The sequence below is a fragment of the Trachemys scripta genome, chromosome 4 (assembly GCF_013100865.1).
Source record: "Trachemys scripta elegans isolate TJP31775 chromosome 4, CAS_Tse_1.0, whole genome shotgun sequence".
Lineage (NCBI taxonomy): Eukaryota > Metazoa > Chordata > Testudines > Emydidae > Trachemys > Trachemys scripta.
In genome coordinates, this window is record NC_048301.1 from 64,196,081 (window position 1) to 64,220,732 (window position 24,652).

At 38.6% G+C, this 24,652-nt stretch overlaps 1 protein-coding gene and 1 long non-coding RNA gene across 3 annotated transcripts in view; one reads left to right on the forward strand and one right to left on the reverse strand.

The window, feature by feature from the left end:
• The window catches only part of LOC117876821, a 30,807-nt gene extending 15,116 nt beyond the window's left edge, over positions 1-15,691 (forward strand). Inside the window, exon 3 of the long non-coding RNA XR_004645556.1 lies at positions 15,434-15,691. This is a non-coding gene — a long non-coding RNA (uncharacterized LOC117876821). The remainder of the gene's footprint in view (positions 1-15,433) is intronic.
• Positions 1,728-24,652, reverse strand: part of RBM25 (RNA binding motif protein 25) — a 40,578-nt gene continuing 17,653 nt past the window's right edge. The window contains exons 6-19 of one of the 2 annotated variants that reach the window (XM_034769249.1): positions 24,425-24,585; positions 20,670-20,852; positions 18,411-18,464; positions 18,085-18,168; positions 14,297-14,577; positions 11,520-11,742; positions 11,071-11,160; positions 9,951-10,024; positions 9,128-9,278; positions 8,354-8,678; positions 7,429-7,703; positions 6,692-6,790; positions 5,368-5,415; positions 1,728-3,354 (exon numbers count right to left, since the gene is read on the reverse strand). In XM_034769249.1, the coding sequence (XP_034625140.1) occupies positions 3,262-3,354; positions 5,368-5,415; positions 6,692-6,790; positions 7,429-7,703; positions 8,354-8,678; positions 9,128-9,278; positions 9,951-10,024; positions 11,071-11,160; positions 11,520-11,742; positions 14,297-14,577; positions 18,085-18,168; positions 18,411-18,464; positions 20,670-20,852; positions 24,425-24,585 (2,141 nt within the window). In that variant the 3' untranslated portion in view covers positions 1,728-3,261. The remainder of the gene's footprint in view (positions 3,355-5,367; positions 5,416-6,691; positions 6,791-7,428; positions 7,704-8,353; positions 8,679-9,127; positions 9,279-9,950; positions 10,025-11,070; positions 11,161-11,519; positions 11,743-14,296; positions 14,578-18,084; positions 18,169-18,410; positions 18,465-20,669; positions 20,853-24,424; positions 24,586-24,652) is intronic. The other variant, XM_034769250.1, reaches the window with a different exon arrangement.

Sequence of the window (24,652 nt, forward strand, 5' to 3'; positions counted from 1 at the left end):
TTCAGAGAATAAAATAATTTAGAATGGTCAGGGAATGTCAAATATCCATTAAAACAGTTTATGCACTGTAGCCATGTTGGTCCCAAGGTATTAGAGAGAGAAGGTAGGCCAGGTGAAGAAGAGCTCTGAGTAAGTTTGAAAGCTTGTCTCTCTCACCAACACAAGTCGGTCCAATAAAAGATATTACCTCACCCACCTTGTCTCTCAAAATAATTTTCACAATCAACTGTAGCAACTCTTTTGTAACGGCATTTTGAAATAACCCTGTTCCTGTGTGTTGAAGAAAAAAAAAAAACACTTAAGGAAGAGACATTCTATATTAAGAATTGTGCAGCGCTATTAGGGATTACTTTATTCTGAAATCCATTCCAGCAAATAGTAAATCTCTTCCTTTTCTGTATACTAGTGATGTCAATTCCATTTAATGCTTTGAGATTTAAAAAACCTAGAAACATCAGAAATATAAGTTTTCAAACACTAACTGATTGTTTTAATAAATATGTTTACAGGAATCCAAGGGGAAAAGACTTAAGTCCATAAGCACAACACAACCATAACCAGAGAACATCCTAGAGGATATTGATCTTTGTATATTCACAAAAACTAGAATCATCCTCCTCTAAGTGGGTGGAAAACAGCTCAGTAAAACTAGTCTCAATGGTAAACCACATTAATAACTGTTAAGTTACATGCTCAACAAGAAACAGGCAACACTAGTATGAAAACTTTACAATCAGTGTTGCATTCTGAAAGGGGGGAAAAAATCGGTTATGAACCTGCAGATATCTGATCTTGTGCACTCACTACCACCAAACATAAATGAGTGACAAATTCTCAACTTCCTTAAAACCAGTTTCCAAATAAATCACTAATCCAATAATTTACACACTTCTGAATACTATTTACCCAACTAATCCATATTTGCTTAATATTTCAATTTAAATTTTTACAAAAGTCTTGTCCACCCAGACCTCCATTCAACTCAGTTTCTCTAGGAAGCAAGTGCACAAGCATTCATCAAATTCATTAACATAATTTAATAGGCAGGTATGTAGAGCAACCCTACTGGCTGAGTGTTCTGCTAAGCAAAGATCGAGCTTCAGTTTCATAACCTGTTGGGTGTTGAGCAAAATACCAAGTGCAGAGGGCAGTTTGTGTCTCAGTGACATTTGCTTGGCTTGATTAAAGATCAGTTCAACTTGCTCTGCTACGGTACCATTAGGGACAGAGATGGGAAGATTGTATTAGAGGGAACAAATAAGGCCTTGAATTTTTAGGTTCAACCAGCTCCCCCTTCTCTCTTCACTCCCACCCAGTTCATAACTTCAAATTTCATCAGCATCTGGAAGAGCCCCCAAAGAAGGTGGTGGAGGAGGGGAAAAGGGTGCCACTCGGGTATTATCATGTGGCAGTCATACACGTTGAGCAAAAACTAGCATGGAGGAGGTTGAGTGTGTGTGGATGTGCGCAAAAAAATGAACCCAAACTAAACCACAACATAAAACAATATTAGATCTCAACCCAAATAAAGAAAAGCACACTTTAAGCATACAAACTCAAAGGGATGAAAAGGGCAAGTTAGGACCACATCTGCACGCTTCTGTTAAGCCCATATAGAAGAGGAAAAAATTTCTCTGTGGACATTTGTTCTGGTTCCTGACCTGGAATAGATATGTTCAATAAAATGGCATGCTGCATGAAACTCCAAAAGAATTTGAGCCCCCAAATCAAATATATACATTTTTAATATTTGAAATATTTACATGGCGGAACCTTTACACGATCCCATTTGTTAAGAACAGTGTTTTCAAATGTCCTCTTAAGATGCAAGAATCTAATAACTCAAGGTCACAGTTATGCTTTCTAAACAGGTCAACCTGTATCCTTCAGTTAAATACAGTTACACAGATACTTGAACAGCTGTACTTAATTTGTTTGCTAACAAGAATTGTGTTTAAAAATTAAAAATGTTTGAGATAGTTTTGCTCCCTGGAAAACATTCATCCTGCAATCAAGATGGCTCATCGCACATCATCAGTGCCTTTTTACCTGGGTATGAGATAAAAAAATGCAGTGTACAGTACATCTCATCATTTATACTGCATCAGTTTGTTTATAAAAATCCCATACAGACAAGGCAGGAAAATATCACCCTCTTTCAATGATAATACAGACTGCTTACAGTACAAAGAATGAAGGAAAACAAAACTAGGACTGGTTTGATAGTACACATAAAAACAGACTTCTACATTGTTTGAAAATGTATGATTTAGTTTTATAAACTGCTGTAGTTAATTACATCCTTCAACCTTTTCTTTCCCAAAATGTCCTAAACTGGCATATTAATTTCTCTTCTAAATTCTAAAAAAGGTGTTTTAAAAGTAATTTCTTAAAAAAATCAGTCAGATTATTTTTGGAGGTAGGAAGGGCTAGCAGAGAAGGGCTAAAATGAAATAATTGTGCACAAGACATCTGAGGTAAAAAAGCATTAAATAGTGCTCACTGAAGTCATCTCCTCATCATAACTAACAAAGAATAAGAAGCATCCTGTAATCTGCATTCCCTTTATGGGAAGGTTGAGCATTTGCAGGAGGAATCTGGCCACTTTCACAAGGAATTCTAAATTGGCAAAACACCACCATTTTTCCTGCACATTCACATACAATGAAAAGCTTAAGGCCACTCCTCTCCCTAAGTCAGATGAGGGGGACAAATCAACAGTCGCAGGCACACGCTCACACACATACTGTGAAAGCTGAGAAAGTCGCTCCATCCACTTATTCTATTTTTACAATTCTAATTTCAATTCTATTACGATCGTTCTTTAAATAAAAAGGGGGGGGAGAAGAGAGAGACGAGGATGATACACTTTCAGTAAAATCAATTCTCTTGGTCTGTATGATATAGTTCCACATTAAGTGCAAAGGTTTGCAAAACAATGGAGTCTTTTTAATATTTACAAGGAACAGATTTGCCGAACAAGATCACCAGAGACTTGTACAGTAGCTGCATCTTATAAAACATACCAGTAATTGTACCTGGTGAACTATAAAGAGAAACAATGCAGGATTCATATAACCATAACCGAGGGGGGCTGAGTGGCCTCAACAGAGCAGAGGACACGTTTTTTTTCACATTTTCTATGTAAAAAAAATACAGGTCTCACAAGTGTCTCCGAGGACAGAGAAAATTCAAAGTTCTTGAATGATGGAAAAGGAAAACAAAAAAAACAAATGGAACCCTAAAAGCAAGGAGAGTGCTTTACTTCACTAGACCGATTTTCTTGGCTTCTGTTTCGTATATCAATAGCCTCCACATTTTGACTATAAAAACTTCCGCTTCTTCATCTAGTACCTACAGGTGGGGGGAAAAAATATATTAGGTTATTGTGGGTTTCCAGTTAGTGACACTACAGTTAAACTTAGCAGAACGACTTATTACTTTGGTAGGGTTCACAGGAAAGAAACGTTTGGGGAGCAAAATAAATAGAGTTATAAAGTTATTTTCCATCATTAAGCAGCAATACTAAGTTGTTCCTGGAAAAAGTTATATGTATTATTGTCAAGTGGTGGGTGATATGATCCTAGTACACAAAATTAAAAAGCTTTTGAATTTTTCAGTAAGGCATTATATAAAGTTTAACGAGTACGGCTAGGGTCCTCTGATTTGCGTGAGCAGATTGCAATCACTTCACATATTTTAATTTGAAAGTGAAGTGAACCCAAGTTATTTCATTAAGTTGACTTCATGTCATAAGTACTTATTTTTATTATAACTCCAAGTAATCAATGTTACATTTAGTCTCCTAGGGAAGACCATATTTTAGTCACAAATTAGGGATAGGGCCAACTGAAACTCTGGATCTGAATCCTAAAGGTCAGGAGGATGAGAGTGTAAATATCAGGAGTTCTGATCCATATCTAAACTTTGTGGCTGAATCCTATATCTTTAGGATGGGCCAAACCAAAAATCTTTTTTTCCGAGCCTCCTTCTGAAATTTGGGAATGTTGGAATCTGGATCCAAATTTTGTGGCTAAGGGTTATCTCTGCAAGCTATACAAGCAGTGGCACAGATAGTTCGCCTTGGCACCTCTCTTTCACAATGTATTCTATTGCTATTAAATATCCGTGCATCATGGTCCCCAACCGCTCCTTTCCCCATCAACAGTTGTTTTACAGAATAGCAACTGAGCAATTTTAAGTTTCAGAAACATGACTGCATGACAACGATCCAACAGGCTGAATTACAAAGCAGTGTTATCCTCTTATCCCATTCTCCAGCACAAGTGACCATGCTGCTATCCTCCCTAACACAGAGATATGCAATCTGGAGGTCACTGCCAACTCTTCCTTTTCCTACACAATATATCAAAAACCCAAGCCTTCTTCTCTGTGTAAGCCATTAGTCTGAACCTGAGCACTACAGCCACCTGTGTTCTGGTCTCCCCCACATCCAATCTGCCCCCTTTTAAATGTGAACAAAACACAGCCAGTAAGGTCAGAATCTGACCTCCCTATTGCTTCTTTGGATTCTTCCAATAGATCTGTTTCACTTCAAGTTTCTCATGATCATTCTCTATGTAACTCTGCCTTCTTGTTCTCCCATGCATTTGTTGCCCCATTATGCCACCTTGATGCCATTTGTCTGCTCCTCCAAGTGCCTCAATTTCTTCCATGCTGCTCCCTATCCTTCCGTAAGATGTCCTTCCTGAGCTGACTCACATGGCCACCATCCTCTCCTTTAAATCCCTTCTGAAGACCCACTTTTTCTGCAACACCTACAAGAAACTAACTAAGTCATCTATTTCTTTTCCCTTTATCTATCTTATGAATTAATTGTTATTTATGTGGAGGGGGAAGACAATGTTGGGAGGGCACAGTGTCACGACACAAACTGAAGCTTGCAATTGCCTCCCCCATCTCTGTAATGGAGCTGAACTCAAATCAAAGGCAAGGATGTGGCGCCAGTCCACTTGTAAGTGGACTGATTTGACATATGTAAAATCTAGAAAATGACAATTTTGGAAATGTTCAGAAGAAAACTGGAAATGGATGTACATTAAACATACTACACTAGCCTAATTAAGAAAGTCCATCATCAGTGACAGCAGAATGCTATCATCATGTATGTGCCTGTGCTTCATCCTAAGTTTACAGTCAATTACTATACCCAAGCTACTGCAGAGAAAGGGTCCATAACTGATGAATATTGGCAGAGATTCAACAAAATTCAAAGTTAGAAATTCTGAGTCTGTAAGTATTAGATTCTACGTAATGTATACGAGGCAACAAAACCAACCCGTCTGAATTGAGAGGTATGAGTGGGCCAGGGGGAAAAGAAGTAATTGATATTCAATTTCAGCTTACCATGGCAACATCGTCCAATATGCTCTGCGGCGAACTATGAGCCATAACCTGAAAAAAATAAATGGTTTTCAGACTACAAACTGAGATCTGAAGAACTGTACTCCTATTAAAGATCTCCGAAAAATTAGCCCAAATTTGAAATTGCTATAGCAAGCAACCCACTTTCGCCACAGCAAGTTATTAAGAATCCTTAAAGACTGCTCCTACACTTCCAGCCTGGCTGTGCTAATTTGGGGAGTGAGGGGGAAGGAATGTCCCCTCCTCCAACCTGGATCTGCTATTGGGAGAGGATAAGGGGAGAATAGCGAGTGGGTGGGTATCAATCATCCCCCATCACTTTGTTTTATTTGTTAGAGATCTGAATGGATGGTATTTATTCTAACATATTTGAAATTGTTTTTCAGCGTTCAAAGTCCTTTTCCAGGAGAGGGTGGCATTATATATAAAATTCAATAAAGTTTAAACAAATAAATGAAAACTCTGCTAAAATTAATACCTCCTATCAGAATTGTGCTCCAGAAGCCAGGCTTTTATTTTAAAAAATAAAATAAATGTTTCTAGCCTTATGGCTGTGAAGAAACCTTTTTTAAAAAGTGAACCAAATGTAAAATCAGTCCAGTGGTCTCTGCCTGAATCTGCAAACAGCCTGTTCCAAAGCTGTTACAAGTATCAACTGCCACATTAATTTCAAGGATCTATTAAATCTGAAATCTAACGAGGAAAATATCAGTATCACCATGGTTAAATATTTCAAATACATTCATTTTATATCCACTTAACGTGCTTATTCCACACTCTCAAAATGTATCCCACATTTTTCTCAGGTGCCAAAAGTCTAACTTTTCTGAACCCAAAAAGCAAAATCTCTTGCTTCCCTCCGAGAGCTTCTAACAGTTATGGATTTTCAATAAACACTAAAAATTAAGACCTATGGGGCAAGGTAAAATAAACTGAATTAAATATGAAAGTGAACAGGAATAATATACTGATTATTCACTTTCCTATTATATAAAAATCTTTTTTAATTCATCTGAAGTTTCTGCAAAATCTCATCTGTTGCCTTGGAGGGTCTCACTACAAAAATCCAGTTAAGTGTGCAGCAGACTGCAAAGAGCCTTGGGTATATGCATACTGTGAGTAAGTAAGTATTAAAGGAGCTGTCTTGTAATTGGGTAAATGCACTAAATCTGTGTTGGCTGCTTGCTACTGGTCAACATTACAAACTGGTAGTATCTTCAAATGGTTATTCTCCAGCCATTGTCTTTTTACACTGGAAACAAAACCCAGATGTTTAGAAAGTTATTCAGAGGAAAATTATATTAACCTTTGAACAAACAAAATCAACTAGTGTGGCTTCTTCTTCACCAATATATTCTATTATTTTCTTGTTGATCCATGGTCTAATTCGACGTTCCATTAATGTCTGAAAAGGAAAGAGAACACCATTTATGTCAGACTATTACCATCATCCTTACTGCCCATCAGTACTACCCAGAAGCCAGCTACTAACAGTGATGCAGAGGATCTAACACACAAATAGCTAGTGAAAGATCCAACATTATATAATGTCAGATCAATATTTTAATTCAATGTATACCTGGCCCAACACAAATGCAGACCAATTTTCTGCAAAAAGTTATACTACCTAACAGAACTGGTTAGAAATCGAAAGCTATTCCTCAGGGACCTGGTGACACAGTAAATTAAATGTCCCTAATTCTCACCTATGGTTTAAATCAAAAAAGTCTTATGGTCTACAATAAGTTTCTAGTGGACTTTTGGTCCTATCATAAAACCCATTATATAAATTTGTATCACCAACTAGGGAGAGGCCCAGGAGCTAAAATAAGCAGGCTTGGCATGATACGGAGTAGATGCTATCTGTGGACAGGAAGTACAGCATCAACTGTCATGTTTGATTCGAGTCAGAACTACTGATGTGACTCATGGTGACATATTTTGTCTTTTTAGTGAATACCATGGTGCATCACTTGGCAGATTATGCTTTCTGATCAACATTAGCTTTATTTTTTTTTTTTAATTAAAGAAACAGTTACTCACTGAATCCACAATAGACCAATCAAGAGGATAAGCAAAAAGCTCTGGTTTGGCTGTGGGAATTTTCTCAATAAGACTTTTAATATGTTTGCGCTTTTCTTCTGTATTGACATTGCCCTTGGAAGAGCCTTTATCTTCTTCACCATAATCCAAGGGGACCAATTTCCTTTTCCGGGGCACATCATCACTGTCTTCATCCTCAAATTTATTGAATACACTGTCCACGGGGAGCTTCTTCCTCTTCACAGCATTGGGCTGGCTTGGACTATTGCAGGCACCTACAAAGAAAGGCAGGAGAGAATAATAAAATATTTGTAATTTGCAACTGAAGGTAGTTTTGTCTGTCTTCTCAGTAAAATTCACACCCCTAAATAAGGAATAGGGATATAAAAATTGTTCTCTAGTGCTTAGAGCAGAGGAAATGGGAGTCAAGACTCTTGTTCTATTCTGGATTCTGTCACCACTTTACTGTGCTGCTCTGGGAAAGTCAGCCTTTCTATCCCTTATTTTCCTGGTCTTTGAAAAATGTATTATGAATAAATGTTTGTAAAGCACTTCTGGCCAGAGCCTACTGATGTCAATGGACAGATTTCAATGGACTTTCAGTCTGACTCTTACAGGTCTTCTAACAAAAGACACTAAGTACAAAGTATTAATCACAGCTCATTAGTAGAGCATTCTTTAGGAAACCACTCACTTAGCATGTCAAACCTGTTTTCTTCTTCCCAGATTTTAGACAAATCAGCTAATATATTAAGATATCTTTGAGCAGGAAGAACATCCTAGGTACTGGCAATTTAGCATATCAAGTTGCTCAGTTTTGCTCCCAAATCTACAATATAATTTGGAAAACTGAATTGTTTCTCAACTTCCTATGTTTCTTCTCTCTACAAAGCCTCAAGAAAATTGAAATGAAATGCCAACTTGCCCAATTTGAGGCTAAGTCCTATTTTAGGTTTATGCTCCTCTGGCTGTTGCTGATCAGGCGAGTTTTCATGAGGGATGATGATGCCACAGGGAGATTCATCACCAGGGGTGTTAGGGGTTCCGTTGCCACTAGCAGATGAAACAGATGGGGCAGAGCTGATGGGTCGTAGGGTTGGTTTAAGGCAAGGCTTTTGTTCCGGTTCCTCCTCCTCTTCCTCTGGTTCTTCCCTTTTTTCCTCTTTTTCTGGCTTTTCTTCCTCTTCTTCCTCAGATTCTGGCTCCTGTTTGATTTGTGGCTGTCGGCGCCTTTCGGCCTCTTGTTCCATCTGCAAATAAAAAGCCAATTAGCGAATGTAAAAACCTCTCAAAACCAAAATTGTGCTATTTGGGAAGATTCTGAAAAAGGACCTACTTAAATGTTCTGCCCTTTACCCCATGAAGTGTCCACTGCATAATTGGTTATTAAGGCCTAAAATATACACAAACCCTACTACTGTCTTCATAATCAGATAACCCTGTAAATCCAAATAATTTTTTAAACTCCATTTTATCTGGATTTTTAAAAAAATAATCCAGATTAACAATTTTGTGATACTTACATAAAGACTGGAAACCAAAAAAGCTTTCCATATCTACATTTGGACGAATAAAGCATATATTACCACCAGATCAACTATAAACCTCTAATTTATTAAATATGTGCTCAAACATTAACTTTGCCTAATACTACAAAGATATCTATGCATTTTCCTTTGTCAGACCAGTTGCTGCTTACCCTCTGGAGTTCTGCATCTGGATCTGGATGTCCTTCTGCCAGAAGGCGCTGCCTGATTTCTTCCAACTCTTCTTTCTCCCTCTTCCTATCTCGTTCATCTCCTTCCATCTCTTTCTCCCTATCTCTCAATCTCTTTTGAAGAGCACTACCCCTGAAGAAGATAGAAACTTTGTGCTTAAAAGTTAAGAACAATCTAATGAAAGCCTTCTAAGACACATAACTGCTTCCATTCATTTTTCCATTAAGTAAAACCACAAGATGTATAAGTGCATCTTGAACCCTCTATTCTCATGATGGGAGATGCTAAAATGTCAACTTCCATTCTATACACAACTCCAAAGAATCAGCATCATCATGCTCCGCAGATAATGAGACATGCAGAGAGACAAGTGCTCTTTCTGAAATCCTGAATGAAAAAATTATAGTTATTTCATAATTCACAGCCCCAGTATATAGAGCAGAGAAATAAGTTTATATAGAAGTCCACTCTTCCCTCCCTTACCCACAGTTTTGGGACTACTTTGATCTCATGTTCTGCCTCACCCTAATGCAGTGCCCTCATCTCTGTTAAAGGAGTGGGAAGGAGAGGATGCTCCTTGAAGCAGTGAGTAGCAGTAAAGTGTTATCCAGTTCCCTCAGATTTTGAATGTATTGACTCCATGAGGTAATCTAGCTACTTATGATCCTTATCACCACAATATTTGAGTGCCAAGTTTCCTGTAAACCCATGCCTCTTATTTTCTACCAGTAACCATGACAATTTTATTAAACAGCTAGTTAACGAGGACTGGATTATCCTGCTTGGTTGCTTACTCAAACGTACCTGTAATATTTTGGATCGTCTCTGTCATCATCATAATCTTCTAAAAATTCTTTTAGCCGTTTGGCTTCTTTTGCCTGTAGCAAGTAGAGACATCAACATTACTGTAAAGGTTTTCTATTCCTTCCTCTCAGACAAAATACATCCAGTTTCATTCTATCCCTGTTTAAGCTATTGGATACAAATTCCCCCTGCCAGCAGATGGAGTGTTTCTGGAGTGGCATCACCCCCCTCCTCCCATATAATAGTGTGACAACTCACTAATGTTTGTCCATCTCTGACTGGTAGGATAAATGTCCCTCACTGGCAAGCACTGAAGTTCTCATTATCTAACATCTTGAAGCTTTTTCATATGGTCAATATTCTTGTGTCCTAAATAAGAAAACCACAATAGGGTTCTTCAAATAAACTCTTTATAAGCCAGTTTTTTAATGGATTTGAAAGTGTCAGTTTAAATGGGCACTATCAGTTCCATTTAGTCTTGAAATTTAGATTTTATAAAACCAAAAGTTTCATCAACAAATAATTCTAATTAATAATTTTAGATTTAAATACTCCTTTGCAATGTGCTGCAGCATTAAGCTCATGCACGAGCCAAAACGTGGTAGAGGAACAGAATCTTAAAAAACCCACCTCGTTCTGCAGAATCTGAACATGCCAAGCATACCACACGAGTACATACAGCAGACTAGATCTGACCAATGTTTTATACATCAAAACAGACTACGTTTACACTGAAAACTTGACAGGTGTGTTGGTCACAGTTGTAACATTTCATACTGAAGGTGCAATTCTCTGTAAGACAACTAGAGTATTTTGCAGCTGCCTGCCTCTCTCCCTGTTTTGCTTCTGCTAGAGCCAGGCAACCAAGCTTCATTTTTCCAGGATCTCTTACCTAACGCTTCTGCTTTACATTTTAAAAGCCATTTATCACAATTATGTGGCTAGTTAGCTTTAAGCTATTGTGTACAAAAATCCATGTGTTCTGTTGATGTAAGCAGGACAATACATTACAGGATATTTCACAGTAGCCCTTTATGTGAAGAAAGTTACAGAATCTGTCTCAGTTCTAATTCAGACACAGGAAAAAAATTTAAATTCAATTGCAAATAGCGAATCTTACCATTTCCCTTCGTCTTTCTTCTTCCCTCTCTGATTCTTTTTCATATTCTCTAGTTTTCTTCCGTTCTCTGATCTCCCAGTTTTTAAGACGCTGCAATAAAAATATACGAAATACTCTCCAATCTCATGAGCATTAAAAACAACTAAAAAACAAAACCAGTTTCCACATACTTAGAAATAATTAGGTCAAGATACACAAATTCGCTATTTATAGTTTAAACCCTTGGAATGAATGGGCCAGAAATTCCCCTCCAGACTGATTTAATTTGTGTAACGTGTTCTGAATCCTGTCATCCAGTGCCAAAGGGTTAGATATGGGGTTGGGAAAAAAGTGCACTGTTGTGCAGTAAGACAACCACCAAGAAACACATGATTAAAAAGTCACTGACATCAGAAGCGACTTTCCAAGTAACTTGAAAAGTTTGAAAAGTATAGCTACTCCCAAACTACCTCTTGATAAGCAGCTTCCTTCTCACGTAGTTTCCTTTCCAGCTTTCGGCGTTCATAGGCATCCTCTTCATCCTCTTCTCGGTCCCTTTTCTTGTCCTTTTCTCGCTCACGCTCCCGTTCTCTCTCCCTTTCCCTTTCCCGCTCTCGTTCTCTCTCCCGCTCTCTCTCCCGTTCTCTTTCCCGTTCCCGCTCCCGTTCACGTTCTCTGTCTCTGCTTTTCTCTCTAAGGACAAGAGCCAAATACAATTAAGCATATAACCAGCTAGCTTATCTCCTCTACCAAACACACACAAACTAGTATTGGATGTAATTTCAAACACATAATACAGTATTGATACATTCTCTCAGAGTGGATTTGATTTAAATCAAATTGATTTAGATCATGATTTAAATGACTAGTCAGGAAGACTTGATTTAATCATGGATTTCTACATAAAAGTGCATTCTTGTCGGTTGTTATAACCTTAATACATATTCTTCAAAACTCTGAGATAGATGAGATCCAAACTGGGTCTCTTTTACAGCCTGCTGCCATTATAGGTTTTCCCTTCTAGTGAGAGAATGGTATGGTAGACCTCAAACCAATGAAGGGTACACTCAGAAAGACCTCAAGACTTCTGGAATATGCTGCTCAAACAGTTTCACTTTTGTTTCTACTGCCTGTCCCTCCCTTCTCACATTTATCTCCAGAATTCTCCTTGTCCAGATCTATTCCGCCCCCAACAATCTTCTATTCATTGAACTTTTTGAAACTTTGCACTTTTAGAGAGGTGTAAGGGATTGACTCTGTGTACGCAAATTTGCAGAGGGACAATAGGGTTGAGGTCTGTTATTTCTCACCTCTATATATTATTTATTTTAAAAAAACATTTTTCCTGTTAACATGCATGTTATTTCTGGAGACACGAATCCACAGTTTGAGAACTGCAAAACTAAGCATTTCTGATGGTATCTTCTAGACTGAGCACTGAGTCCCATTGGGTAGATAGAAAGATTAACCTAAATAATCTATACAGAAGCCCCAGGAACTCCGTAAGATTGGGTCCCTAATCCATGAACTATTGGAACTCATTTACAAAACTTTTCTTAAAGATTACATGAATATATTGTCTCATACTATAGAATTAGAATTTATAATCCCTATTCCATGATGATATAACTTTGAGCTATAATGTCTCTCTCTTTAGATGGGTTTTTCCCTCAAAAAGCATTTTATCAAAAAAATCCGATTTAAATAAAAAAAAATCAATTAAAAAAAAAGTCATTGATTGTTATCCACTCTGCCTTCTCTGGAGTTATTCCTCCTGTTATTGTACAAAATGATTAGCTATAGTGATAGTTTTTTGACTATGTAAATCTACATTTAATTTTTGCTGTTTTTTAAACCTGTTTCTTAGTCAGCCCAACCATAAACACTTGGAATCACTAAGCTCACATGGCAGTAACTAGTATTCAAGGGTCAATGTTCTCTAATAGTTTTCCACATACATGCCCCAAAGCTCTTAGTCCCCTTTATTTTCCAGGCCATCGTTTTACAGTTTAAATAACTCTTAAGGTTTATGCTACTTGCAGAGATCTCAGTTTGAACTGCAAGCTCAGTCCCTCATTCTTCGGGCTACCAGGAACAGAGGTAGGTCAGGTTAATCGTGGTGAAAAGGGAGAGCAGGTCTTGCTGAGCAGAAGTTAGGATCTTTTTATTTCTTTATATTTATGTATAAAAAACTTTCCCTTATCCTCTTAACAAAGGATATCACCTTGCTGAAGGACTATTACAGGGAGAGAGAAGGGACACCTCATGATGGAGGGCAGATGCTCTGTCGGAAGGGATCTTTGGTGGGGATATAGTGGGAATAATGCAACCAGTTATGAAAAAATAACCCTCAAACCCAATCAGTATGAAAGACTCACATCCAGCTGCCTCACCCAGCCCTATAAGGGTTCTTCTTTTCTTTCTCCCTACCCATCCCAAAAGCAGAAGACAATAAGAAAGCTAGATAGTTGTGCAAGGTATGAAAGATCATCTTTCCAAAACACCCCTCCACCCTTCTCCCCCCCCCAAAAAAAAAAAAAAAAAGAGAGAGAAGTCAGCCTGGACAACTGGCTTAGGTATGAATACTGCCCCTACTCTATTTTTTATATAGGACATAAAAAAAAAAAAGAGATTACTGCTGGCCTGAAAAGCCTTGTATACAAAGCTTCAATCTTAAATGAATTTAAGGGTATGTTATCACCACCTACTGAGAGATATTCACATTTATCATCTTTCACATTATTTTTAACCCTCTACTGCCCCATAAGCATACCAATTCTGACACTGCGTAATACCTCCATCTGGCTCTACCGCCACAAGACCAGGACCTCAAAAGCATTTAGTCAGTCCCTTAAATTAGGGTGCACCTTCTTGAAACAATCTCTCCCTCTTCACATTTGGCTCACAACCTGCATGCAGACTTTGCATCACCATGTTTAGCCACTAGCTTCTTTGCAGTTTAGCTCTGTTCATACTGCCGATTAGTTAGGATGACAGGTTGAGCAATAAGGCTTCACCTTTGTGGGAACTGTCATATGCTTTGTGTACTTTTGATGTATAAAATAAGTTTTTTTTAGATAATATTTCCCATTTTACATGGACTTTTTTTTTTTTTTTAACTTAGAAAAAAAGACAGCTCTCAATCCTAAGTTGAAAGAAAAACCCAATACATTGAACTATATTCACTTGCGTAAGCAGCCTTAGCAAGAACTAGAGTTCTATTTCAGCAACTCAAACTTTTATTTACCTTGATCTGCTTCGATCCTTGTTGCGGTCTGAGCTCCTTTCACGGTCTCTGTCTCGGTCTCGATCCCGGTCTCTGTCTCTGTCTTTAGTCCGGTCACGATCCCTATCCCGCTCTCGTTCACGCTCCCGTTCTTTCTCCTTCTCTCGTTCACGCTCCCGTTCCCTCTCTCTTTCGCGTTCCCTCCTCTCTCGTTCACGCTCCCGTTCCCTCTCTCTTTCTCTCCGTTCTTTTTCAATTTCCTGTCTCTCTTTCTCTTTTTTGCCTTTTTCCTCCTCCAGTTTCTAGAAACCAACAAGAGAACTTTCACAGTTAGTTCCATAATTGCAGGAATCTGATAGTCCCGGCGCAACACGCAAGGCTGGTAATGGATGTACCAAAACCGCCAGTGATTTAACATTTAATGTATTGAATAGTTTGAACTCATAAGTATGAAATCAAAATGCAGCAATCACAAGACTAGATTTCGTGCAAAAGCATAGATCTACACAGACCAGCAATCTCCAACCTTGGATGGCAGGGTAGGACTGGCCTTGGATTGTTGTATAATGACTGAGCTGCACATACACCGTGCACTCCCAATCACGGTTCACAGCAGAGCCACAGACTCCACAGGTGCAATGAACCACTTGGGTACAAACAAAATGAACTTTTAGCTAATAAAATTCATTCTTCTGAGCTGGACAAACAGAATTCAGTTGATGCCCATTGGGACAGAGTTGTTTCCCCATGGTCTCAGCAGACCAAATCAACCCTATCTAAAAACTTGGGGTAAAGAAATTCATCCATTTGCACATGGGCACACATGCCTCAACAGTGAGGAGGGAGCTGGACCCCTCCCACTTTGCCCTTCCTAAAGAGCTCTAACTATTCACTTGTAAAAAGTGAATTCTGCCGAATGGAATCCTCAACTTCCACCCCTACAAGATGGAAAGATTAAAAAAGGTTGGAAATCACTCATTTGAAATATAGAAACTAAAGGGTTATCGGCTACAGTTTTACTAAAATTGTATACAGTTGCAACTTTTCCATTTAAAAATAGTATCTATAACCAGGACTCCTATAAGACAATAGAAAATACATCAATAGAATGATAGATAAATCCATCCTTGGAAGCAATTGTGGTGTGTTAACTTACAGATGCTGTGCTAGGACATGGATCGCCAACACTGGATTAACTTTGCCTATAAGCTATGTTTCTGGGAGGAAGAGCAAGTACACGGTTCACAAAAATACCAAACAACAAAGACAGACCAAGTTTGTCAGCCTGACAGATGCCAGAACCCCACATGGTTTTTACACATACTGAGCAGAAAAAACAGGTTTTATCCCCTTTGGCTCCACGTTTACCACCACTGTAAAGAAATTAAAAACTGAAACAATAAAATGTGCATTTTCTTTTCTTTTCTTTCTTTCTTTAAACAATGTATTTAAGACAACTTTAAAAAGCAATCTTACCTGGTAAATATTCTTCTGTCACATGCCCATGGACCAGAGAACTGACAAAGGGTTACAGAAATAAAGCTAATTCACAAGAGATCAATATATCCAGCCACCATACATACCACACTGCATTGATAGTAAAATATAGGCATGCTAGCGTTGGATACATTGAAATCACAAAAGGAAAAAGGGATTAAAAAATGGTAGGAAACGGATATTACAAAAAACAAAACTTAAAATTCTACAAAATAGAGGGGTGAAAACTTAGAAACTAAGTGAAATTCTTTTATAGATGTCTTATAATGTAACAAACTAATATGGTAAGATGTTAGACTATGCTATGTCAACTTTCAAAATCAAACTTACCTCAATTTCATATACTTTTAAAGAAAAGTTTATATACTGAAACAGTTGATACTTACAGATTATTTTAGATGTTCCAATAGAAATTTCTTTTGCTGAATTCCTGGATTTTCTCTCAAATACTTGTTCATAGCAAAAATTTTTGTCTCAGAGACATCTTTTATCTGTACAAGTTTTGGTCTCTTATGACCTATTTTATAAATTTGGTTCCTTAAAAATCTAATAAAAGAATGAATTGGCCTATCTGGTTCATATCAAAACCTCATTTAAATAACTGCTACCAGTGTAAACAGAAGAGTCTGAAGGGATAATGGGATGGAAAAAGCATCATAGATATAATGAAGTAATGAACAGGAAAGGACAGATAGAAGAATCATAAATCTTACCTTGAGCTCTCTTCAGACTCGTCCGTGCTGTAAATGGACGCCCCCTGCAAGGCTGATACCCTGACAGTCTGTGGTTATTGTTTTATAAACTCATATTAAAAACATGCAAAGGTTCACTGTGCTCACTAGCCAGCTGCTATGGATTCAACAGCCCTTTTAAATCATTCCACCCAATATAGGCAATGGCCACTTATTATAATTGAAGTTGATTTTAAAGTTAAGAAATCCAAAATATCCCCCCCCAATAAAATAGATCAAAGGCAGTAAAATGCCTGACAGCTTCTGAAACAGTGAAGCATATTTTCATTTTTTTAAACCACGTGATTTGTTTATATTTTGTACCAGTGACTTGACAGGGCCTGGAATTAAACACAACTTTTCTGTGTCTCACCATTGACCAGTTTCATATTTAATTACTGAAATTCACCAGAAGATCTCTTCTGGAATTCTTTTCCTTAGGCTTTCATTCCCAAATTGAGTGGAGAGGAAAATCCAGTATTTACATTGCCAGCAGTGTTCCTTTTGCTTTATGTTGATAAAGTTGTGTGAAAAAGTACCACCCAATAACTGCCCAAGGTAAAGCTGAATAACAGGGGTATGCTTCACCTTATTGCACCTTCAACCTTTTCATCAATGTCAACTTCAGGTATTCAAAAAAAGCGTTTGCTCAAAACGTGAACACTGGTTAATACTTCAATGGGTCATGGACCACCTCCACTCTTGCTGGGGAAAATTAATACTGCCTTATAAGCTAAACATTGAAATATATTACATGCACAGTTTGCATTTCACTATCCATTTGTACCACCTTCCAAACCAGAAACATTCATAAATGCACTGACATTAACAGAAACTTTTGTAGGTGGGAACCCTGAAGTGGGATTTGCTGTGCACAACATTTCCAAGCCAGTTACCCCTTTGCATATTTTTCTGAGGGGGCATCCATAAATATAATAAAAAACAGAAGCTCATACTTACATCCTATTCCATGTTACTTTCCAAGCTGAGTTTCATCTTGCATTAGTCACCATATGATCTCTATCATAATGGTGGGGGTCAATGAATAGATTAGCTTTATGGGAATTTACAATTCTTCCATGCATCTAAATTTTGGTAATTCTGGTAACCACTGACCTATTTTTAATTTTCCCCCACTCAACTTAGAACTATTAAAATAAAAATGTCAAATTTAAAAGTAAGTTTCAGTTCTCCATAAAACGTTTCTTTGGATTACGTTATAGCTGTCTACAGAAACACACTCAAGTGTATGTCTTACATTGCAACCTGTTTAATCTTTAGTTATAAATATATCTAACCTAATGTATGTGTAGAAACTTAAGTTGTGTCTATTCATGATAAAAGTGAGACGACTGCAAAGCAATCAATAGCAACTAAAAGAGTTACAAATGCCAAGGGCCACTTAATGTGGTATGTGTTTTTTGCTGGCTTTTAAATCTCTCTCTCTCTCTAGATATATATATTACACCTCATTATAAACAGTATTTTAAGTGATATTGTATTGGTAAATTTTATAAAAGAGGGTTTTTTGGATTCTGTAAAAGCCTAATTTTGTATCAAGTGCAAAAACAAGAATACTACCTTGTGTGTGTCTCTGAATTTACTGATCTCTCTTGATATCAGGTCTCTTTTGTCTTCCTCCATTTCTATAGCATTTATATCCTCCTAAAAAACAAGGGGGACAGGAGGAAAAGCATTAAGAGCCATCTGTACATACACAGAAGAACAAGAGAAAAGCTCAAGGTTAGAAGTTTTGTACCAGTCTTGTAAGAGATAAATATACCCCTTCTGCAGTACCAAACCTGACAGTCTGATGTTAATGAGTGAAAAATCAGATGGACAAGAGTCACAAATCTGGCAACTAGCAGTAAACATAGTCATTGTCAAAGCCTACAATGTAAACGAACCTTGGTGATGAGTGGATAAGGTATCAGTGGGGCCACTGGAAATCTGCGGAAAATCTGCGGAAAAATCCACGGAGATTTTTTTTTTTAAAAATAGATTGCACACTACTCTGAAAAACAATGTTTTGTATGTTTGTACTATAAGCAATATTGTATTGCTGTGATCTTATTTTTTGACTCAACAAAATTACAGAAGAACCTCGCTAATTCTCCCTTCACTGATCTATTTCTCAGCAAAGATTTAACAGATGTTGTAGTGAGGTCTCATATTAGTAAGACATCACAGAATTACAAAGCGTACTATAGGACATTAGTACACTATAATAATGTCATAAATAAGACTAAACTACACTTGTCAAAATAAGTGATCAATACATTGTGGTGCATAAATCTCGATTTTGTTTATTTACTCGCTAATTCGCAAAATTTAGTCATCTGCAATGGGTCTCCTGGTAGTTAGTGCGAATTAGCGAGGTTCCCCCGTGCTTGAAATTCAAAAACAGATTCCACTCACTCGCCACTCCTCCCACACACCCTCATCTCCCCCACATCATCCATCATTCCTTCATCCAGTGGAACTAGTGAAGGACTCAGCTGCTAACATCAGCAGTTTTCTTCCCATCCCCTTCAGGGGGACAGAAGCCCCAGAACAAGCAGTTTTTTTTTTTTTTTCCCCACATGGCATCTTCCCTCCACCTCCCACCCACAGATTCTTCTCTCCCCCTCCTTAAAAGTCAAAGGAGTGATGAACTAGGATCATCTCCCTGCTCCCACCTGCACCCCCACAGGCCAAAGATGGTAGCCTCCAAGATTCTCGTTTCCCTACCCATCAGGGAGAGAAGGCAAAGTGCAATTTCAACCCAAGAGCTGCTGTGTCTTTGGCAGAACATATTAATCTGCTCTGCTAGCTCAGACTGGTCTAAAGCTAGATCATGCAGAGATAGCAGAGTTCCAAAAAGTACACTTAGCACTCGGCTCTTGCAAGATTATAGTGGCATGGCAATGTGATAGTATGGTCATCTGTCATTATCCATGACCAGAGATAGCCACAGCACAATAAACATTTTACAGTATTTTTTGTTTGCATAATATACAGCCCACAGCATTAGACAATGACTTTATTCTTAGATTCTTATCCAAAAAATCTTGCCCCAAAGAAAGTGTGAGGAAGGAAATCTAAATTCTCAACTCAGGACTTCTATTCCTCAGGTTATTTTAGACTAAGAATGATGTGGGGATGATATACTCACTCCCAGAGGGAGAGGTGTTGCTTCTTGCACCGCTCTTTCACACCCCATCAGCAGCTGAAGCTGCATTACTGCCTTGGAATGGGAATTATACAGTAGATTTAAGCAGGTAAAAATCTCAGTCCAACTAGATTCTGATTTCTTGCAACCTTGGGTGGAGGGTGAGAGGTGTCAAGAGCTCATTTTCACATGGTTAGCGACTCAATTGCAAAAGCGAAGTCTTAACTTGCCAATTGTAAATTCTTGGTTTTCCCCTCTTTTCCAAAGAGTTTATTTTAGTACACTGAAAGGATCACCCATAAAGGAGGTTTGCATCAGAACATTTCTGCCAAACACTAGATGTTTTGTGTGTCACAAAGTATAGGAAAGCCAGCTGGCCAAACACAGCCAAACTAAAACATTTTTATAATAATAGTTTTATAGTAAAAATAATAAAATTGTAACATGCCTTTCATCCCTGGAGGATCCCAAAGTGTTTCAAAACTATACACGTATACCACCACTGAAATGCAACCACCTCAGGGGTGTAAAGTAGCAACAACCAGCTGACTCATGGCATGCTATCAAACAGTGGGGAGAAGAGAAATTTTTGATAAAGGACACCAGAGCAAACCACTACACTTACACAAAGTGTTCTGGGATCTTTAAGTGTCAACACAGAACAGGCAGGATCTTGTTTTTTAAGGTCTCATCTGAAAGACCTATAGACACTCAATAAACTGCACCGAGTTCAACGTATCTACCTCAGAGGGATGAAAGGCTGAGTCAAACCTGCCAAGATTCAAACCTGTAGTTCCAAGAAGTCTAGGTGCTCAGACCCCCTAAACCATCCAGAGGGGATGGCATCTAAAACTGACTAGATTTCAATTTAATACATGAAACTGCTGCTGACATCAACGCTTGTCGATTTGTTTTCTCATCAGAAGTTTTGGGTTAAAGTATTTGCACAGGGTTTGGCCATTATATAAAGGTGAGTTGAAGAAAAATCTGTTTTGTCCAAAATCAAAACACATACGTCCTCCTTCTTTTCCTTTTTCTTCTTCCTGGGGTGAGAGTCAGATTCCTGGGAAGGGGCATTGAGCTCGCTGGAATATTCTCGTATTAATACTTCAATGGCCCCTTTAATTAACTGATCTCTTCTCTTTGTTTCCTCATCCAGTGCTTCATCGTCGTCATTTGTAGACTCTGGTCTGGAATTCTAGGGAAAGTGGCAAATTTAGAGAAATCAGCAAACTGTCACACTAAATCCCACTCATGTAAGAGGAAGAATTTTGTCCCAAATGGTCGTTTTTATTAATAATCCTGCTAGTGCCTCTACAGTGTTTACCAAAGTTTAAGAACAGCTCTCAACTGCATCCTATTGCTCAGACCTCCTCACACTAGCAGTGCCAGAGAGGGACCACATTCCAGGGTTTTACAAGTGGAATAGCTGTAGACTGCAACAGGAGGATTGTGATAAGACCGACAAACAGATCAAGGTCAAGGAAGAGACAGAGAGCAAATGGGGAGTATCAACAGCTGTGGCCCTAATGTTGATCTACCATAGCTTCTGGTCTCTGTCTGTCAGGAACTGTAGATCACTTAGACCTCTTCAGTAGCTCACCTCTAAGCTTTTTATTTATTTATTTATTGGGGGGGGGGGGAGTTCATTAGACTATCATACAATAAAAATGTTTTCCTTTTCTAATTTAAAGCAGTAAGCTGTGGGGAAAGAGCTATTTTAAAGCAACATTTCTAGAAAGAAAATATCCCTGCCATTCAAGAAGTCTCCTTATTGCTGATCATATATTTATCCTCACTTTTTTCTTCTCCAAGTGGGGAAGCAGGACAAAGGGAAACTCTGGGAAAGGATCTCCTTGCACCAACGTTATGCAGAAGTTTATGAAAAATACTTTGGATAAAGAATATCTTGCCCATTTACTGCCCACCCCACCATTTTGTAAAAAAATGGAATCTCACCTGAGAATCCAGTTGGGTGTCTCATCAAGCGATAGGTGGTGGGTAAAAGGGGGGGTAGGGCAAGGGAGGGAAGGGTCTGATGGAGCAGCAGCTAAGAATGAGGGGGAGGAAGGGTTCAGTTGGAGCTGAAGAGGCTGCCAGGCCAAAGGAGTAGACTGAAAGAGCTAGAAAGCGGTGACAGGGAGTGGAGCTGAAGAGGTCCAGGGAGAAGAGGTGATCACGAAGAGGAGCTAATTAGATCAAAGCGTTGCTTGGTTTATCTCCCTCATATTAGAAGTTAAGTGTTGCAATGTATATTAATACAAAATAAAATAAAATCAATAAAATAAAATAAAAAAAAATCAAGAAAATGAGTTCTGAGAAGAGCACTGCAACTTTCTGATCTGAGAGTGGCCCTTGCATGCCAAGGAAGGCATGAAAGGGTTAATAAGGAACTGCAAGCACTTTGATAAACTTTTAATGCATTTACTATAACTCATATTAGTGTTTCAGTGGAGGTAGTATTTCATAACTACTTACATCAATATTCCTCAGCAATTCACATTTCCTTCAGCCACCAATAATGAGAACATACCAGAGTCTAATTTGTCTACATCAATGTTTCCCAAATTTGGGATGCCGCTTGTGTAGGGAAAGCCCCTGGAGGACCTGGCCAGTTTGTTTACCTGCCGCGTCCGCAGGTCCGGCCGATCGCGGCTCCCACTGGCCGCTGTTCGCTGCTCTCGGCCAATGGGAGCTGCTGGAAGTGGGGTGGGCTGAGGGACATACTCCCCGCCACTTCCAGCAGCTCCCATTGGCCGAGAGCAGCGAACCGCGGCCAGTGGGAGCTGCAATCGGCCAGTCCTGCGGAGGCGGCAGATAAACAAATCGGCCCGGCCTGCCAGGGGCTTTCCCTACACAAGCAGCGTCCCAAGTTTGGGAAACACTGGTCTACATCATTAGAGAGATGCCAGTCAAAACTATATGAAATCAGGGTACAGAGCTTTTCTATATGGATATCAGTAGGTTACTCAAAGAATATATCCTAAAAAGAATTAGGAATTTTCACTATAAGTGATTAAATTTATTGCCATCACATCGCAACTGACCTTCTCTGCCTTGCTACACCAAAAAAAATTCACAGAAGGCACAATCCTTCCTGTTCATGTCCTACAGCTGCACTACAGTGTTAAGGTTACTTACAATCCCAGCTGTAAGCATAGAAATATTATAGCTGTTGCCAGAAGGGAACACTTTGACAGAAGTGAGTGTTCGAGTCAAACTTTCCTCCCTTAATCTAGGTTAGCAACTAGAGTACTTGCGCCATATCATAGAATATCAGGGTTGAAAGGGACCTCAGGAGGTCATCTAGTCCAACCCCCTGCTCAAAGCAGGACCAATGCCCAGACAGATTTTTACCCCAGTTCCCTAAATGGCACCCTCAAGGATTGAACTCACAACCCTGGGTTTAGCAGGCCAATGCTCAAACCACTGAGCTATCCCCCCCCTCCCCCCCCATGGATTTCACCTTGTTAGCACTTTGTTGTTCTGAGCAATAGTCTTGTGACCCCCATATGCAAGATAGACAAAATTATGTTAAAAACCTGAAGTCATATTGGTTCTGATTGGACAAAAGTATTCATATTTCCAGCATATTCTGTGTAGCTTTCTGAGCTACTACAAAGCGCTGATTGCAAAAGTTTACCAACTTTTTTGTGTTCATTATCTACAAAATGAAATTGAAAATCTACTTTGGCCAACTAGACCTATGAATAATTGTTGCTTCAAGAAGCGAGTGCCCATTGGTATATGCCTTTGCTTGGGACAATTAGAGAAAAAGTGCAGGTATTTTAAATGAATGAACATGCTCTATTACCCTTGCTAAAGAGAAGCATCTAGCAAAAATGGGCCGCATTAATCTTTGGTATAACTACTAGTTTCAAGCAAGTTACACTTGTGATGAATTTGGCCCAGTAAATCCAGCACACCAAACTACCCCAGAAAGACAATTAAATAATTAAACCAGAAAACTTAGAATGAGTTAGATGGACAGTGACCCTGGTTGGATCCCCAACAGGTTTCCCTCAAGTCAAAGATGGGGGGAAAAAAAAAAAAAAAATACCCTGCATGCTTAATGTTACATCTGCTTGTGATCTGTTCACTGCCTTATAACTGCAAAGAAATAAATCTACTTTTCTGAGTTTTAAACTACTGTGAAGGCTGCAAGAGAAACTTAATTCAGGTCCCTCAACTGGCTCACGGATTTTGTAACAAACAATACATTTCTATAGGTCACTTTTTAAAAGACGTCTCAAATCTCTAAACATTAAGTTTCAGAACAGTAAGGTACAGTATAATATGTATTACTCCTTTTCAGAATGGATATAAACTGAGAATCAGAGATTCAGGCCTGGCTGATACACGGTGATGCATCAATTTAAAGCTGTGATTTTGAACAGATTTAGTTCAATTGGTGCAACTTTGCATGCAGACACCCTTAAATCAATTTAAACCTAGCTTATATTGGTTTAGCATGCCTCAGTAAATGTACAAAGGCAAGCTAAACTGAAAAACAGGTGTTTCCATTGGTTAAATATGCAAATTTAAGTGCAGACAAGCCCTAAGGGTAAAATTCTCAAAAATGCTTAAGTAGATTAGGCTCTCAAGCTCCACAAACTCTCAAATGGGATTTAGGAGCCACACTCTCGCCAAAGTCATGGAGTGAGTTAAGAGCTGAGATAGGAATAGAAGCCAAGAGCCCTGGCTTCCAGACCTAGATAACCCTGTCCCCGCCCCTCATTACATAGTGCAGGTCTCACATTGCATACCTACCCCATTGGAAGCCCTTTTCTTTGCTTTCCATTCATCTAGCTGAGCTTTTGTCTTGGCATCAACTTTAACTAGCAGCTTCTTCTCTCCAATCTGGAGGTCATGGAGTAGTCTCAGAGCTCGTAGAGTGGATTCTGGTTCTTTGTATTCACAAAACCCAAAAGCTAGAGATTGATGATTGAGATGAAAAGCAAAAAAACAATGTCTTCAGGTAAATATTTAACAGCTTTT